At 50.7% G+C, this 15,784-nt stretch overlaps 2 protein-coding genes and 2 long non-coding RNA genes across 7 annotated transcripts in view; 3 read left to right on the top strand and 1 right to left on the bottom strand.

The window, feature by feature from the left end:
- LOC112977336 (deleted in malignant brain tumors 1 protein-like) overlaps nucleotides 1-15,784 on the top strand; it is a 199,336-nt gene that overhangs the window by 151,012 nt on the left and 32,540 nt on the right. The window lies entirely within an intron of this gene.
- LOC112977346 lies at nucleotides 857-10,373 on the top strand. Of its 2 annotated transcripts, none has more exons than XR_003257471.1 (3): nucleotides 857-1,078; nucleotides 7,449-8,712; nucleotides 9,328-10,373. It is a non-coding gene; the product is annotated as an uncharacterized LOC112977346 (long non-coding RNA). The 2 variants fall into 2 exon arrangements; XR_003257472.1 differs by having other exon boundaries at nucleotides 7,449-8,603; nucleotides 9,328-10,371.
- LOC112977347 lies at nucleotides 10,396-13,116 on the bottom strand. 2 transcript variants are annotated; one of them, XR_003257473.1, is made up of 3 exons: nucleotides 11,424-11,641; nucleotides 10,706-10,860; nucleotides 10,396-10,618 (listed from the first exon to the last, which is right to left on the bottom strand). It is a non-coding gene; the product is annotated as an uncharacterized LOC112977347 (long non-coding RNA). The 2 variants fall into 2 exon arrangements; XR_003257474.1 differs by lacking the exon at nucleotides 11,424-11,641 and adding an exon at nucleotides 12,089-13,116 and having other exon boundaries at nucleotides 10,397-10,618.
- Nucleotides 11,787-13,853, top strand: LOC112977342. Of its 2 annotated transcripts, none has more exons than XM_026089590.1 (2): nucleotides 11,787-11,927; nucleotides 13,123-13,853. In XM_026089590.1, exons 1-2 carry the CDS (start codon nucleotides 11,847-11,849, stop codon nucleotides 13,585-13,587), a joined length of 546 nt encoding a protein of 181 aa, XP_025945375.1. In that variant the 5' UTR covers nucleotides 11,787-11,846; the 3' UTR covers nucleotides 13,588-13,853. The 2 variants fall into 2 exon arrangements, with proteins under 2 accessions (XP_025945375.1, XP_025945374.1); XM_026089589.1 differs by having other exon boundaries at nucleotides 11,792-12,007; nucleotides 13,140-13,853.

Raw genomic sequence — 15,784 nt, 5'->3', positions numbered from 1 at the left:
CCTCTCACCAGCTGGGCCCAGTCCTGGGTCAAACTCCTGCAGCAGAGCTCACACAGGCCTTTCGGGAGCCGTGCCCTCTGCAAATATGCTGCTCCACTTTCCTGCCAGTTGTAAGGAACTTCCTACCCCATGTTTGGGGTATGCTCATTGCTCTGTGCTTGCAAATATCATACACCAGCATGCCTGAAGAGAGCACATACTTCTCCCCCAGCAGGAGGACAAGGTAGCTTAAATTTAAGGGGAGGACATTCATTATTGGACAACCCTCCTTGTGGGATAAGCCAGGTAGGGGTTCTCTCTCTTCTTGCAGCAGGAGAAATATGTCCAGCTCCCCTCCTTTCCCCATAGTCAGTCCTGTCTGAGTGTGAATGAAGAAATGCATTTCAAAGTTAAATACTACTCAGAGGTCTGTTTGCTCTCTGGGTGAGGGAGCCAGTCCCCTGAAATGCTCTGGCTTCACTTGCTGGTTTTGTTAACTCTCCTGTTTCCCCTCCCTCATCTGGAGACCATGTGTGATATGGTGGGTCCTCTTGCTTTTTTGTGCAGATAATTTGTCTCACTCGTTTCCTGATCTCCATCTCCTCCAGACCCTATTTCGAGTTTAAAATGGCACCACCCCAACACCATGCAGGAGCATAGACCTGGAAGATCTGCCATACCTACTTATTCTAGGAGACATGGCCCTTTTCCCTGCTTCCCAAAGAGGCCAGGAGGGGGCAGGCTTCTCTGCCCTGACAGAAACGGCAGCACAGGTTTCTCTTGCTCTCATTCTACAGTCATATGGAAACCGAAATCAACTTCTTCCCAGAAATGGTGTGGACTCTGATTCTGAGCCACAAACTCTCCTCCCTTTTCCTTAAGAGGGACAGAGGGTGTGCTCCCTGGACAGCCTTCTGCAAAGGGCTGCAGTGAGAAGAGGTGACGCTCTTGAGTGACAATCCCACGTCCCACAGATGCCCTGGGTGGTGGTGAGGTCCTTTAGAGCTTTCTGACCTGGGTGCTGATGAGTCTGRTGGTGGTTTGTTGTCAGGAGTAGATGCAGTGGGGCAAGAAAGGAGATGCAGTTCCCATTGACATGGTAAGGTGTCTGTTCCTGCTCTCCTTTCCTGTGTGCCTTTCCCACCCCTCTGTCCTGCAGACACTCAGTGTCACAGGGTTTCATCCTTGCAGGCAGCAGCAAGGTCTCTTGACACCCTTTCCCTGGCACAGGGCTCAGTGGCAGTGAGTGCTGAACAGCTAGTGAATGCTGTTGATGTCTCTCAGTGTGTTGGAATCGAGATAGCCATCAATGTGATGCTCCATTACAGGGGCATGACACCTTCCATCTGGGTTCATCCTTCTGGGGAGCCATGCCCAGCCACAGCACTGTCATCTCCTTGCCCCTATATCTCTTGTCCTGTGCTGCACTCTGAATTATAGTCCACTCACCTTGAACCATATTTTCCTACAGGAGTTTCTACTTCGAGGGAGAAAATGTTGTGCTATCACCCCTATCCAGGCTGCAYAGGGTACAGTTAGTCTGCAAAACAGCTAGACATCCTTAGTGGGAGTGCAGGAGACCAGCTGTAGCAACCATCACTTTCTGCCTGGCCATCATGTTCTACAACCCCTTAGGGCAAATGGCTGACAAAAAGGAGCTTGGCCTTCAGATCATCAAAAATGCATGAAAAGTTTACAGCTCCGAAGAAATCTGTGTGCTTTTCAGAGTGCTCTAGTGAGCCAGAACCAGGGCAATATTTGTATTACTRTCACCATGTCAAGTGCCTTAAAAGCCATCCTGCAGGTGTGCCTCAAAAAATTGCATTCCTACTACTGTACTCAAACCAAACCAGCACAGAAATGCTGCTTCTGCCTCCACCTTGTATTTGAGCCAGCACCTGCTAGTCTGCTGCAAAGGCTTCCCTGTTTCTGCCCAGATACAAGGATCTGCACCTCCAGACGAGGCGCAGAGCTTCCAGGACAGCTAAGGCTCCCCACATCGCACTGTTTGGAAACAGCCAAGAAATCTCAGTAAATCCTCTGTGACACAATCTGAATGTTCCAGCTTTCAGGGTCCTCCACATCAGCACTGTGGAGCCTTGTAGGAGCTGATTTGGGATGCTGGGAAGGAGGTATGGAGTGGACTCTCCTTTGTCCTGTCCCCTTTACATTGACCAGCTTCCTTATAACCTGCTGAGCTATAACAGCCAGAACTTCAAGGTGGCTTGTGGTGAGGGCGCTGTGATTAAGGTGTACATGCAGGCAGCCTGAGGTTCAGAGTCACAGTCCACACCAGACCCAGCAGCTGTTTCTTGCAAAGCACAGCATGGAGAGATGACACCTCTTTCCAACTCCTGGAGAGCCTGGAGTGGAGATAACACTATTTATATAGCTCTCTCTGGACACAAAGGCTGGAATTCATCTGCCCTCATGGAGACACCTGAAAGTCCCAGAGCCAAATGAAAGCCCTTGGCTCCCTTACAGTCAGTGGAGAGAAAGGGATCTCCTCTCTCCTTTCCAAAGGTATAGTGAAAAATCTTGCCACATTACATCACAGAGAAAGTTAAGAACTGAAACATCCTGGGAGGATCCGAGTGCCTTTGTGTGGTCTGACCCCCAAGAGCTGTGAGAAATTACCTTGGGAGTGAGTGATCCAAAACAGTGTGGAGCTATCCTTTGCTGTTCCTAATCTCTGCTGGGTACAAAAATTCCTCAAGGGTTGTGGATGGACTGCCAGGACATAAGACTCTAGCTCTGCATTGCTTTGTCCTGCTTCTCCGCCAGAGATTTTAGAGGGTCTCCAATGGCTGCAGAGAAAGTGGCATGGCACCAAGTCTGCCTGAAGGRATCCTTCTTGCTCTGTGCTCTCATTTCAGCGGCTTTTCTCTCCTGGTTTTTGCTCCTCAGCACATCCCTGCCCTAGCCTTCACTTTGCACAGTGATGCAATCAGGCAGGCTTTTCTGCCTCCACTCTAAGAATTGGCTTTCCACTGCCATGTGCACCCATCTTTCCAGTGAGGAGGAAAAGACAGGGTGTCAGAGCATGTTAGGAAGCATAAAAATAGTCCCCAGTGGACCCTAGAGGAAGGAGAAATCACCAACATCGACATCACACTCCTTCCCCCAGAGGACTTGCCATAGATGTGAGGACACAGAGAGAAAATGGAAGGGTAAGCATAGCATTAGAGAAAGGGGTAGATAGTAGAAATCAAGTGTAAAACAATTTAACTGCATTGAGGTCTGCTATATAAGACTATGCTCTTATTTACTTTGCTTCACCTGTATTAACTAGACCTAATTAATTAGGAGAAGCGGTAATTCTCTGATTAGATGGCTAAGATTTCAGTTATACGAACAATAAATCCTTGGCCTTAAGCATGAAGTGTGGTTCCTTCCCCCCTCCCCCCCCAAAAAAAAAAGATTTTGAATGTAACAGTCTCTTCAGAAAGTCACTTTGGGATGCAGAGCCCTGGGATCTGGTGCCATTGTCTGTCCATACCTTTCACTTCCTTTCTGTCTCCACTGTGAAGGTGCTGGAGGTGGTATGCCCAGCATCTCCTAAGAAAYCAGATCTGTTCCAGGCAGGTATTTTCCCATTTTGCTCTCTGTCATGCCCAAGTGCGGGGACAGACTCTACCCCCCCCCCCCCAATCTGGAAGGAAAAGTGTGCAATCAAGTGCCCTCTTTGGAAATACTACCATATTATATTTGCATGCACAGAGCAATGAGCATACCCCAAACATGGGGTAGGAAGTTCCTTACAACTGGCAGGAAAGTGGAGCAGCATATTTGCAGAGGGCACGGCTCCCGAAAGGCCTGTGTGAGCTCTGCTGCAGGAGTTTGACCCAGGACTGGGCCCAGCTGGTGAGAGGGTTCTGGCTTCAAAGCTCAAGTGCATGTGCAAGAGCTCTTTGATATTTGCCATGGGGTGCCCTCCCCATGGAAGCCCAGCAATTGGTTCCTGCCCCAGAGCCCCAGGCCTGGGTGGTTGCAGGACTCTTGACTCTGCTTCCTCGCACATCTGGGGTGTTTCTCACCCAAAGCAGCTCTGAGTGCTGATGAAGTTGGACCCCCCCCAGTAATTTGCCCTATTCACACATGATGGGGCCTGTGCAGAGACCTATGGGGCAGTGCTGGAGGCTTGTGCAGAGAGCTATGGAGCAGTGCTGGGGGCTGTGCAAAGCATTACAGGCCAGTGATGGGGAGGGGCACTGAGATCTTTAGRTTAGTTTTGAAGTCACACTGATCCATATGGCAGTTCTGGAGGATGGTTCAGAGACCTACAGAGCAGTGCTGGGTGGCACAATAAGGTATAGGGCATTGWTGAGGACATGGAGAGCTATAGGATTGTGCTACAGGGCAGTGCAGACGGGCCTTGCAGGGAGCTCTCGGGCAGTGCTCACAGGCATGGAGCTATAGCGCAGAGCTGGGGGGAGCTGTGCAGAGAAATAGAAGGCAATGCTGGGGTCACAGAGAGCCACTGAATAGGGCTGGAGGCCTTTGCAGAGTGCTACAGGGCAGTGCTGGATGGCACAGCTATAGGGCAGTATTGGAAAGCTGAGCTGAGGGCTATGGAGCTGTGCAAGAGGGCACGGAGAGACATAGAGCAGTGCTGGGGGGCAGTGCAGAAAGCTACAGGGCAGAACTAGGGGCACCATGAGCTATAGGGCCATGCTRGAGGGCTGTGCAGAGATATATAGGGCAGTGCTGGATGTTTGGAGATTGATAGGGCAGTGCTGAGGACTGCGTAAGAGTGCAATAGGGCAAAGCTGAGAGAAGCAGAGATCTATACTGGACGGCTGTAGGACTATGCAGTGAGCTGTGGGGCAGAGCCAGAAACATGGTGAGCTAAAAGGCAGGGCTGTGGGTCACAGTTAGCTATAAAGCAGTGCAGGGGGTACAATAGCTATAGGGCTGTGACAGGGAGCTGTGAAGAGAACGTAGAGTAATGCTAGAGGTCACGGTGATTTTTAGGGCAGTGCTGATTGCATAGAGAGGCCTGGGGGCTGTTTAGAGAGCTTTAGGGCAGTGTTGGGGGGCTGCAGAGTGCTAGAGCAGTGCTGCCAGGGGGGTGGAAAGGCTTTGCATTGGTGGAGGGCAAAGACAGGCATCAAGCTCCCTCTTGTGTTTTAGCTGTGGGATGATGCCACTGAGAGCAGCTGCCTGCTTCATGCCCACTTGCTGCCCAGGTGGGTGTTCCTCTTTTCCACACATTTGGACCACGACAAGGCAGGAGAAAGCCACCTCTTCTTGGAGGCCACGTCTTCTCACTTCCTGCAACTTTGGGGGCTGGGGGCAGAGGGAGGTCGAAGGAGGGCAGGGAACCAGCAGCCCTGAGGGGGATCTGGGTCTTGGCAGCCTCACTGGTGCCGTAGCATCTGTGCTGGGTGGCACAGACAGTGTTATCTCTGCAGTGCTCCTCTTCCTTCTCTGCTGCATCACTTTCCTTTTGTTATGTAAGCTAAATCATAACATTATGCAGAAACAGGAATTAGCGGTGCCTGGTTTCCTCTGGCCTTGCAGCTGGGGCTTTCTGATATCAAATGAGGGTGAGTGCAGGAAAAATTATTTCTTTTCTCTCTTATCTGCAAGTGTTAGGCTGCAAAACCCCTGGGAGGAGGATGGGTGGGGGAGGAGAGGCTTTGCAAAACAAAAGTCCTCAGTAACCTGGCACAAAAGTAGAAAAGATTTTGGTTTGAAACTTATGCTGAATAATTGTGGCATTAATAACAAAGTGTGTGCCATGACTAATTCGTCTGCCCTCCTTTAATAAACCACCCCAGGCAGGGATGAATTCATCTCCATGGCCATGCAGGAGCCATGACCAGGTCCCAGCATCTAGAAAGGGAGGGATCAGATGAACAGGATGGCAGTTTGGGAATGGGACAGCATGGGAGGGGCCAAGGCCTGGGGTTACAGAAGGGCAGGGAAAGGACTGGGGAGCTGCTGATTCATCCTGCTGCTGTGGTGGGCCCTACCGAGGATCAGAGTCCTCATCAGCTGCACAACATATGCACACATGCTCAGCTCTGCATCCAAGCACTGAGGCCTGAGACAGCCCCGAAGTCCTTTCCCAGCCCTCCAGCCCCACTCCCTGCTTGCAGACTCACYTTGCACACATTTTGCACAATTCCTGCCAGCTCTCTTTGCACTGTTTCTCACTTTCCCACTTCCAGGCCCCAGGCAGCTGTTTCTTTCCCACCTGCTCTGCAGGTTCCTCACTTCCACCCTTTCCCTGCCTGCTTTATCTCTATTTCCTCCTGTGCCACTGCTGCCCAATAGCTCAGACATCTCCCTCCACTTTCCAGTTTGCCACAGAGCAAGCAGATACCCTGTGTCTCCCCAGGCTAAACCATGCTTGCCTTGACCTTGCTCTGCACCCCTTCAGCCTACCGACTGCCTCTGGTCCCTTACCTGCCCACCAAGGATGTGGAGGGTCCTTCATTCAGGTTGTGTCCTCCCCTAACCCTCACCAAGTTTCCCTCTCCAGAACTGCTGATCACAGCCTTTATCAAACTTTCCTCCCTCTGCCTCCTGCCAAATCCCTGCGCAGAGGCCAGCAAGAAATTTGCCCTGGAGCCTTTTCTCTCCCCTCAGCTTCCTCCCGCCCMCACCCAAGAGGTAACATGGAAAAAATTGGGGAGGATATTCCTCTTGAGTCTTTTATTTCACTCACTACACTAAAAAGGCATCAGTGCATGTTCCTGAGTCTGCTCTTAGATATGCAGCATGTGTATGGCCTTCATCCATCTTGGCCAGATGCATCCTAGACCTGAGTGCTTGCAGAGGGTGCAAAGGGCTCTGCAAAGCCTGGTCTGCATGGAAAGGCAGCATTGCACCCTTGGAGCAACCATGTGGAGCACAGCAGGTGCTTATCATTTGGGAGGCACTGGGAATACAGCTGTCAGGTTTGTGAGCAGGGCCTGGCAGCAAGATGAGCAAATGTGCATTGCATTCCCACCCTGCAGGTGCAAAGAGCACAGTTAAACCAGGTATGGGCCCTGCTGTCATCAGTATAGAGCCTCATGACTCAGTAATGCATGGATTATGGTGCAGAAAGGCACTCAAATGCTGCAGATGACCCTCTGCATGCTTGGAAACACACCAGCATCTTCACCAAGTCCAGGACTTACAAAACATGCAGGCATCATGTGAAGCTGGACAAGGCCTCMAAGAAAACCACTCTGATGCTCTGCTTTGTCAGACAGGTACCAGTGGTCCTCATGGCATCACTGCTGGAGGCCAGCACAGGGAGTGGGGGGACAGCAGGTGCTAAGGGATGACTTTGTAYGAGGAGAAACAGCAATGCACATGACACATCTGAGTCTCATGCAAACAGTGGCAGTGTGGACACTGATATGCTCAACTGACCTGTGTGAGACACAGCAGGGCAGCACTGAGGGAGCCTCAGAGTGAAAGAAGCACCCAACCAGGCTGCACCTAATCCCCATCTTGTTTTGTGCCCCCAGGTCAGACCACCTTCCTGCCACCTCTGAAGTGACACAGGACGTCTAAATGTAGCCAGCTGAATCTCAGCCAAACTGATGGAAATTTCTGCCACCCAAAGAGAAGAAGGACATCAACAACTCAGTCTTTGTTGCACCCTAATTCCACAGGGTTATTTGCAGTCTCTTATATAATATACTCCAAGGCATCCACAGCAGCATCGCCAAGCTGATGGCAAAAAGCCTTTCCGTGGGGAGCAGAGGGGACTGTGCAGAGCTGGCTGAAGGGCAAGAAAGTGGAGGACAGGACTGCCCTGCAAAGGACACCTTGGGACATGAGCAATCTCTTTGCAACCTCTTTCAGCTTCTCACCAAGCTAGTCATTTTGAGTTGTTGTTATAAGTTATTTGCTCCAGTTCATTCTCTAAAAAACTTGGCTTTGGAATTGGAAAGAAAGTYTCCTTTACTCTCTCAGTATCTTCTCTGCTTTTGTGCAGGGCCAAGGGGTGAGGAAGGAAATCTCTGCTAAGGGAAAAGGCAGGGGTTTAGGTGCTTGTATTGCAACAAGTCATGTACTCCGTATTTTGAAAAGCCCTGGCTGCTCTTTGGTCTCATATCAACAGTACAGCCACAGCACTTGGATCTCAGGCTATTTTTCATTTCACTGAGTCAGATGGAAACCAAAGGCACTCTAGAAAATTTCTGTTCTCAGAAACACTGTGGATTTTGGCTCCAAGCCCAGAAAACAGAGTCCAAAACTCTTTCTAACACTGAGAGTTGCTATCTACTCTGTGCTTAGATGCAGCTGTCTCTGGGGTCACAAGAGACTTTGAGAGCTGCACGTGCTTGCTGACCCTGTGTGTATTAACATCTCAGGGCACCTGGACACACACACTGCTCCCCCTAGGAAGAGAGTAAGGGAAAGACTGACAGGTCAAGTTGTCTGTTGTCAAACTGGAAGGTGCTTGGGGGCTGGGGTGATGTGCATGAACATGCACTGGAGAAGAGATTTGCTAAAGAGCCAAGTTCACAGCYAGGTACGAATGTGCATGAGAAGAGGGGTGACGAGACAGGCCAATGATGTGGAGGGCTATGTTTAGCAATGGCCACTCTCTGCAATGACTCCCCCATGGGTGTCACAGGGCCAGTGATGCTCATCAGATCTGCTCCCTCAGCAAGGTGAGATCCAGACATCAACAAACTCAGCAACTGGGAAGGGGGRCTCTGGGGAAGGACCAGCAGAAATCCACAGGTTCCACAATTTCCAGTGAAACTTCCTCCATGCAGGGTGAGGGAAAGCTGAGGGTGTGACCTCAAGTTGCTGTGAAGGGTGCAGTGGAGGTGGCTCCTCCATCCTTCATCTGGAGGCTTCACCTTCCCTCTCAGTCTTTGTCCCCTTTCGGTGTCTTAGCCACCCCTTGCTGAAAGATGAGCTTGCACGGGCAGTGCCAGGTCTCATGGCATTTGTTTCTTTTTGTAAATATAGCCCCATGATCCCCAAATGCTTGCCCTACCATGGCACTGAACCACCCCTATGCTTACAAGCCCTTCCCCTTTGTTGCCCTAAAATTTCCTGCTGCTCCATTGAACTAACCGCTGCTTCCCTTATTGTTAGCTTCCTACAGGAGTTTCTGCTGTAGAGGAGAATTTACAGCCTCCTCCACCCAGGATCCCACTGGGCTCCACAGGGAACTGCTTGTTTGCCAAGGCACAATTCACCCTTCATGGGAGCCTCAGGGTTAGGCTTTACAAGACAAACCATGCTGGCCATCATGTTTTACAATCCTCTCCAGAAGATCTTTGATTACATGGCCTTCACCCTTGAAATCATCACAGACTCCCCAAAGAAATCTATTTCAACATGATACAAAACTTTCATTCCCTTAACTCCCCATCTTTCCAGGAAAACAACCTGACCAACCATGAGGAATTTCTGGAGGTCATGGAAGACAACATCCATGCAGAAAACTGATGATGTGGAATGGCACATTGATGCTTTTGCCACCAGCCAGTTTCCAGCTCCTTCAGCCCTTAGCACGACCCACTGCAAGGACCTTCTCCACAGCTTTCTGCACCCCAAAGCAGTAAGGACTAAGAAGAGACAGAGATGGGACAAGGCCACCATTGCAGTAAGATCTCCTTATCCTCACTGCTTGGAAAGATCTGGTTCACTACAATAGATTTTGGGATGGTGATCACAAGAACCTGGCTTTGAGTGTCCTGTGCTCTGCAAATTGAATCCTGAGCATCTCCTGGAGCAGGACCCTGGAGCATCTCTCTCACACAACATGAGAGGGAAATGCTCCAGTTCCAGAGGGAAATGCTGTCATGCATGTTCCAACATACCATAGCAAGGAGGGTGCTGGACTGAGGGCTGACACAGGGGCAGTGCTCAGGGGTTGACTGCCTAAGAGAACTGCCCGCTTCACAATTCCSTTCCTATATATACAAGCCTGTGCATGGAAGGAAGGATGTGGTGCTGGTATCCCCATCTATTCTGGGAGGGAGATTCCCTTACCCCAGAGGCACCAGCTACTCCCCTGAGGAACAGCGAGAAAGAGCTTGAGTCTTTAGTGAGTTCAGTGTGAAGGATGGAAGAGGGTTCACTAGGAAACTTCTGCTTCAGACTCACATGCATTTCTCTGGAGCAAAACAGTCAGTAATTTTGGCTGTTATGAACCCCCTTCTGTGAGATTTCATAGCATGTGCTTCATAGTGTGGATTTTCTCATAGCGTGAGGGGGGATCTTATCRATGCATATAAATACCTGAAGGGAGGKTGTAAAGAGGATGGGGCCAGACTCTTCTCAGTRGTACCCAGTGATAGGAYGGGAGGCAATGGGCACAAACTGAAACACAGGAAGTTCYGTCTGAATCTAAGGAAAAACTTTTTWATTRTGAGGGTGACTGAGCTGGAACAGGTTGCCCAGAGAGGTTGTGGAATCTCCATTGTTGCAGACATTCAAAAGCTGTCTGGRCAGGGTCCTGGGCAATGTGCTTTAGGTGACCCTGCTTGAGCAGGGGGGTTGGACTAGATGATCTATAGAGGTCCGTTCCAACCTCAGTCATTCTGGATTCTGTGTCATGGACATTCACAATGGCTGGCACAATTTCTCTGCCACAGTTGAGTGCAGCTGGTTGACACTGTCCTTCTATTTGCCAGGACGGTGGCTGCTAGTGTTGGCCATAGTGTCTCTGAATACATCAAAAAGCATTTCACAGTGACCACAGAAGGACAGGGTCTTCCTCCCTCCCTCATCCCCAAATCCCAGGAGACCATACCTGTCTGGATGGTTAGTTCCTCCAGTCTTTTCCCCAGGCTTTGCTATTTTTGTGGGTATGCATGAAGAGACTGGACAGAGCACCTGGACTACATAGGGTCAGACACATTTTCCATCTCCTCTGTAGTGGCAGTAGCTGGGGTCTTAGCATGGTCCCTTGACAGACAACAGAAGAAGAGAAGCAAATCCAGTCTGAATCATCACATCCCTTTCATGTTCCCTGTAGCTGGTCTTGAGCAATTCACCTATCCCCATCTCTGGGATTAGCAGAGCCCCACTAGCTCAGAATCACTTGTAGCTACCAAAGCCAGAGAGAAGGTGTATAATGACAGATAATAGATATATAGCTAGATTGCTCATAAGGGAACAAGAAAACACAAGGGTAGTCATTCTGTTTTGGACCAGAGGTCTTTTAGCCCAGCACTGAAGTGTAGCCACAAGCAAATACATAGAGGAAAAAAGGAAGCCCAGGGCAGGCATACAGGATCCTTCCCCATATAACCTCCCATCCTCCAGCCATTTTAAGCTCAGGAATTTCCTGAGTTTGTATTTAATAACTCTGCATGGCTTCCTCTTTCATGAACTTTCCACTGCTCCCAGGTTAAACAATAGGCGGGTAAACAGGCAAATCCAGGAGCTGGATGTGCACGTAGCCAGCAAAATACCTCAACAGTGTGCTGCTTCTAAGAGGAAGGCTGTGAGCAGAAGTGACTCCTTACTTTCTGCACTTTCTTTTGGGACTCTCCTGAAGAGTGTGTGTGGTGCACAGTTCCTTTCCAAGAGCTATCAGCAGGACTGGCCAGGAAAAGGGWTCTCTGCCCTGGATATTTGTGTAATAGTTTCCACTATTAGATCATTCCAGAGTCAGGGGTCACACACGTGGTGGAGACTGGATGGAGCAGGAGATTCACACTGCTCTCCTCTGCTCCACCCAGGACCTCCTTTTTTCAGGGGCTGCCCTTTCCTGGCCCTGGGAGGCCCGTCAGGATATGGGGGAGGAGCTGTGCATTGCCCTGCACCCCTTACGCTGGGCTCCCATAGGCAGGAGGTGGCCCTACCCACCCCATTTGCACAGTTCCCCTTGCACTGTTTGTGTTTGCTGCTCTACAGCCTTGCGGCGCTCCTGTGGCAGTGCGGGGAAGATGCAGGCAAAAGAGAAGGATTGTGAAAATGCCAGCAACTCCAGCTCCCAGATCACCGTGACCAAGGRCACAGAAAGCCTGGTGAGAAACATCAGGGTGTGTCGGGGTGTGGTAATTGAGATCATGAACRAGACCAAGAATGTGACACTCCGAGACTTCAGGTACTTGTCGCTGCTCCTTTTCCCTTTCCCGCAGTGCTCCCCCTCTGCTTTCTGCCACCCGCCTATGCTCTGCCCACTCACCCATACTCCTCTCCATCACCAGCCCCTTCTGTGGGTCCCAGCACTTGGCTTCCTCTGTTCCCCACTGTCCTCAAGCTCCACACATGGCTTCCTCTCTCCATCCTTGGCGAGAAGGCACCACAGTGCCGGCTCAGGGCCAAGTGCAGGAATGCTTTTCTGTGAATTCCTCCAATTCCTTCTGGACTTGCTCTCTGCACACACCAGCTGCCAATGACAGTGAACCAAGCTGTTCAAATGCACATACTGTGAGAAAGTCATCCCTTACCCATGTTTGAAGCCCTTTATCAGATAATTCAGTTTGATCCCCTTGTAGTTCTTGTGGAATGAACTCTCATCTCTTTCAAACAGGGGAACCAGCAGTGCACACAGGGGACCAGATGTGAGCACACCACAGATTTACACTTACCCTTACATTTCCTGTCTCATTCTTTGCTCCCTTCCGAGAAACAACAGTCGGTTTGCATGTTTTGATGTCTGCTTAGCACTGAATTGACATTTTAGGGGAACAACCCAGGTGTAACAGGAAGCAGTTATCGTAGCATGGGCAAATAACTTTTTAAGGCAAAGAGAATAAGGAAGCAACAGAGAGGGAGGTCACTGAAAGAAGCTCATAGGAATTTCTGCCAGAACCAGTGTGGTTCAATGCATTCATGAATGACAAGGGAGAGGTATAAGTAATGCTCCAAAACTAGTGGATGGCAATGACAGAGAGGAGCAAAGGCCAGTGGTTCCCCTATTTATGACAGTGACTTCTTTGGACCATGCTGCTGCTACCTTRCAGCTGCTCTGAGGGCATGCCTTGGGTTCAAAAAGGCTTGGTGAAGGTGGGGTTACAAATGACACTGATCACCTTGCTGTAGATGCTGGTGAAGTTTGCTCTTTGGAGAAGGCTGAAACTCCCTTTCGGTAGGTAGAATGTGGTACAACTCCATAAGRGTCATGGATGTACCGGTGAGAGCAGATGTGAGCTCCTCCCACCCCATCTGTTTTTATCACCTCTTTTCCTCTGGAATCATGAAATCATTTCATATCAGTCCCACTCTTTCTGCAGGAGTTACTGCTTCAGTGGCAAAGTCCACAGCCCTCTCCCATTCGAGATCTACCCAGGCTCCAGGGGAATATGTGCATTTACAAAGACTCCATACAGCCTGCGTGGGAGTGTGGGTGTCCTGGTGTGCAAGTTCGACTCTTCTGTCCTGGCCATCATGTTCTCCAACCCCTTTGACTACATCCTTTATCACATCGAATTTGCCCTGGAAATCTTCACAATGGATAATCACCTGGGAAGACTCTGTGATGTCTATTCCAAAATGATGAGGAACAAATCTTACAGCGCCTCCACGCTCTTCCAGCGAGCCAGTGCAGATTCTGAACATGAAACCCTGGAGGTCTCCAAGGGGAACATTCGTGTCAGAGCCAAGATGTCCAACAGTGAGAGAGCARTCATGAAAGTTCAGATAGATGATGTGGACCCCCCACCTTACTCCAAAAATGCATGAGTGAGGATTAATGCAATTGCCACAGCCAGCTTCCTGCATGAGCTATTCCTTGACARCGTTGCTAGAGATCTTACTGAGCTATCCCATCTCTGGGTGATCAGTGGTCRTCAGTGGTAATTAGTGGTGATGGATCCAGTGGCAAATGGACAAATACTATGAGGGAGAAGTCCAGCCTGTCCCCTCCTGACTGATACATGCCTAGCCAGCAAAGACCCTTCTGGTATCTCCTGGGCATGGTGATCTTGCTATTAAACTAATAATGCTTAGCAGCTTGTTAAGTCCTAACTAATGTTTGTGTTAGCTAATAAAAAATTTTTTTTTAATCCTTGTAAGATGCATATATTCTCCTTGCAGAGACTCTTAGTGCATGGATAAAGGTGCCTGAAGAAAGTGAAAGAGAGAGAGACAGTGACATTTCTGAGAGAGTAACCCCACAGCCACCTACACACATCCGCATGTTTCGCCACTGTGTCCTTCCTCTGCTCTGCCACATGTTCACAGCAGTTTCTGCATGTGTCTGTAGGTGCATGCATGTGTGTGACCTCACACATACAGACATCATTGTATCAGAGCAGTACCTAGGCTCCACTGAAGAAGTTGTGGATCGGCCTACAAATTTACCTTCCAGGTGGCCAGTGGCTCCAGGGCTTTGGGTCAGCCCCTGCCAGGAGGATGGTGCCTGCTTTCCATCATGGGTTACTTATTTGTGTTGGAGAGGAGACCTCAGTAGGACCTTGGGCATCAGTCTCTCCCACACCCCTTGCACTGGACATATAACAACCTCCCTGCRCTTGTGCAATGGCACTTTTTCCACATAACCTATTCCCTTTTCCCATCTTGCCCCAGCATCCCTCCCTGAGTGTGCTGTCTCCAGSGTGTCTTTCCCATAAGCCAGCACCTACAGCAGAAAAGGCAGTAGGAGAAGAGCAAGCCTTCCCAAACTGGCACATCCATGCCAAGAAAACACATATTAGGAGAGGCTGTGAGGGTTGATATACTGGGTGGAGTCTGCTGAGGGYATCACCTCAGGCAAACAAGAAAACATGTTATTTCCAGGAAGAGCCAGCCCCGGTACAGCTGTGGGCGGCTCATGAACTGCAAAGCACGGAGGGCAACAGCTCCCTGCAAACATGGGAGTGCTCAAGAYGGCCCCACACCCAGGAGTGGCCATGGGGGGTCTGTGCTGGGACCCTGGAGCAGCAGACGTGCTGCAGGGCTGCTAGCGCAGGGAGCACGGCAGGGAGAGGAGGCAGGCAGAGAAGAGCCTGTTCCCCCAGCCTGGCGGCAGCCATGCCTCCACATCTGCGAGATATCCCTGGGGGGAGAGCAAGGGCTGCCCAGGCGGGAGGAATCTGGGGCATCACTAGCACGACTGAGAAATCCCTTGGCTTTCCAGAAGTCAGCTGACTTGGAGCTGTGTGGCTGGAGTGCAGGGCGGGCTGCAGCACCAGGGCAGGGCTGAGCCGTGGGAGCAGGAACCTTTCTCCTTCCATTTGCACAGAGCCAGCCCCACCTTGCACCACTCCCATCCCTCTTCCTGCCCTCCCTGGGGCAGGGCGCACATCCCAGGGACAAGAGACAGCCTGGGTCAGCTTTGCCTTCCCAGTCACCCACCYTCTGCAGTGGGGCTCACTTCTCCATGCCACTCTGGGCAGCATGCACAGCATCAGCCCTTCCTTCCCTCACACAGCRCTGGATCCCCACCACCCCCACACTGGCAAGGCTAACTTCACCCTTGGGCCCAGGAGGAAACAGCGGTGGGCAAACTGCTACCACGGGACCCCTCACAGTGGGCGTCCAAGCYCCCCGTGCTACTCTGCAGCACAAAGCACCATCTCCCTTCCAGCCTGTGCATCATCCTGAATATTGGTGCCTCTGCCCACACCTTTCTGTGCTGCCACCAGAGGCTCTTCTCTGCCTGTTTTTTCCCCCAGTGCCCAGTGCCTCCATCCCCAGCATCCCACCAAACCCTTCATTGCTCTGCCTCTGCACTGCTTTCCTCTGCCCTGCACAGGAGACAGAACTGTCCACCCTGGGCTGGGATCAGCCCAGAGCAAGACTCAGAGGCACCAATGCCTCCCACTGCTGCTGCAAACCCTAACCCTTCCTTTCTGTAAGAAAAACAGCCACGATAGGGGTCAGTAGTGGACAGTGGGAGAAGAGATGGAGACTCCCTTGAATACCCACAACCCCCACC

Source organism: Apteryx rowi, unplaced genomic scaffold, assembly GCF_003343035.1.
Source record: "Apteryx rowi isolate R43461 unplaced genomic scaffold, aptRow1 scaffold_821, whole genome shotgun sequence".
Taxonomy (NCBI): domain Eukaryota; kingdom Metazoa; phylum Chordata; class Aves; order Apterygiformes; family Apterygidae; genus Apteryx; species Apteryx rowi.
The sequence above is the reverse complement of the archived record's forward strand: the minus strand, read 5'-3'. Positions and strand labels throughout refer to the sequence as shown.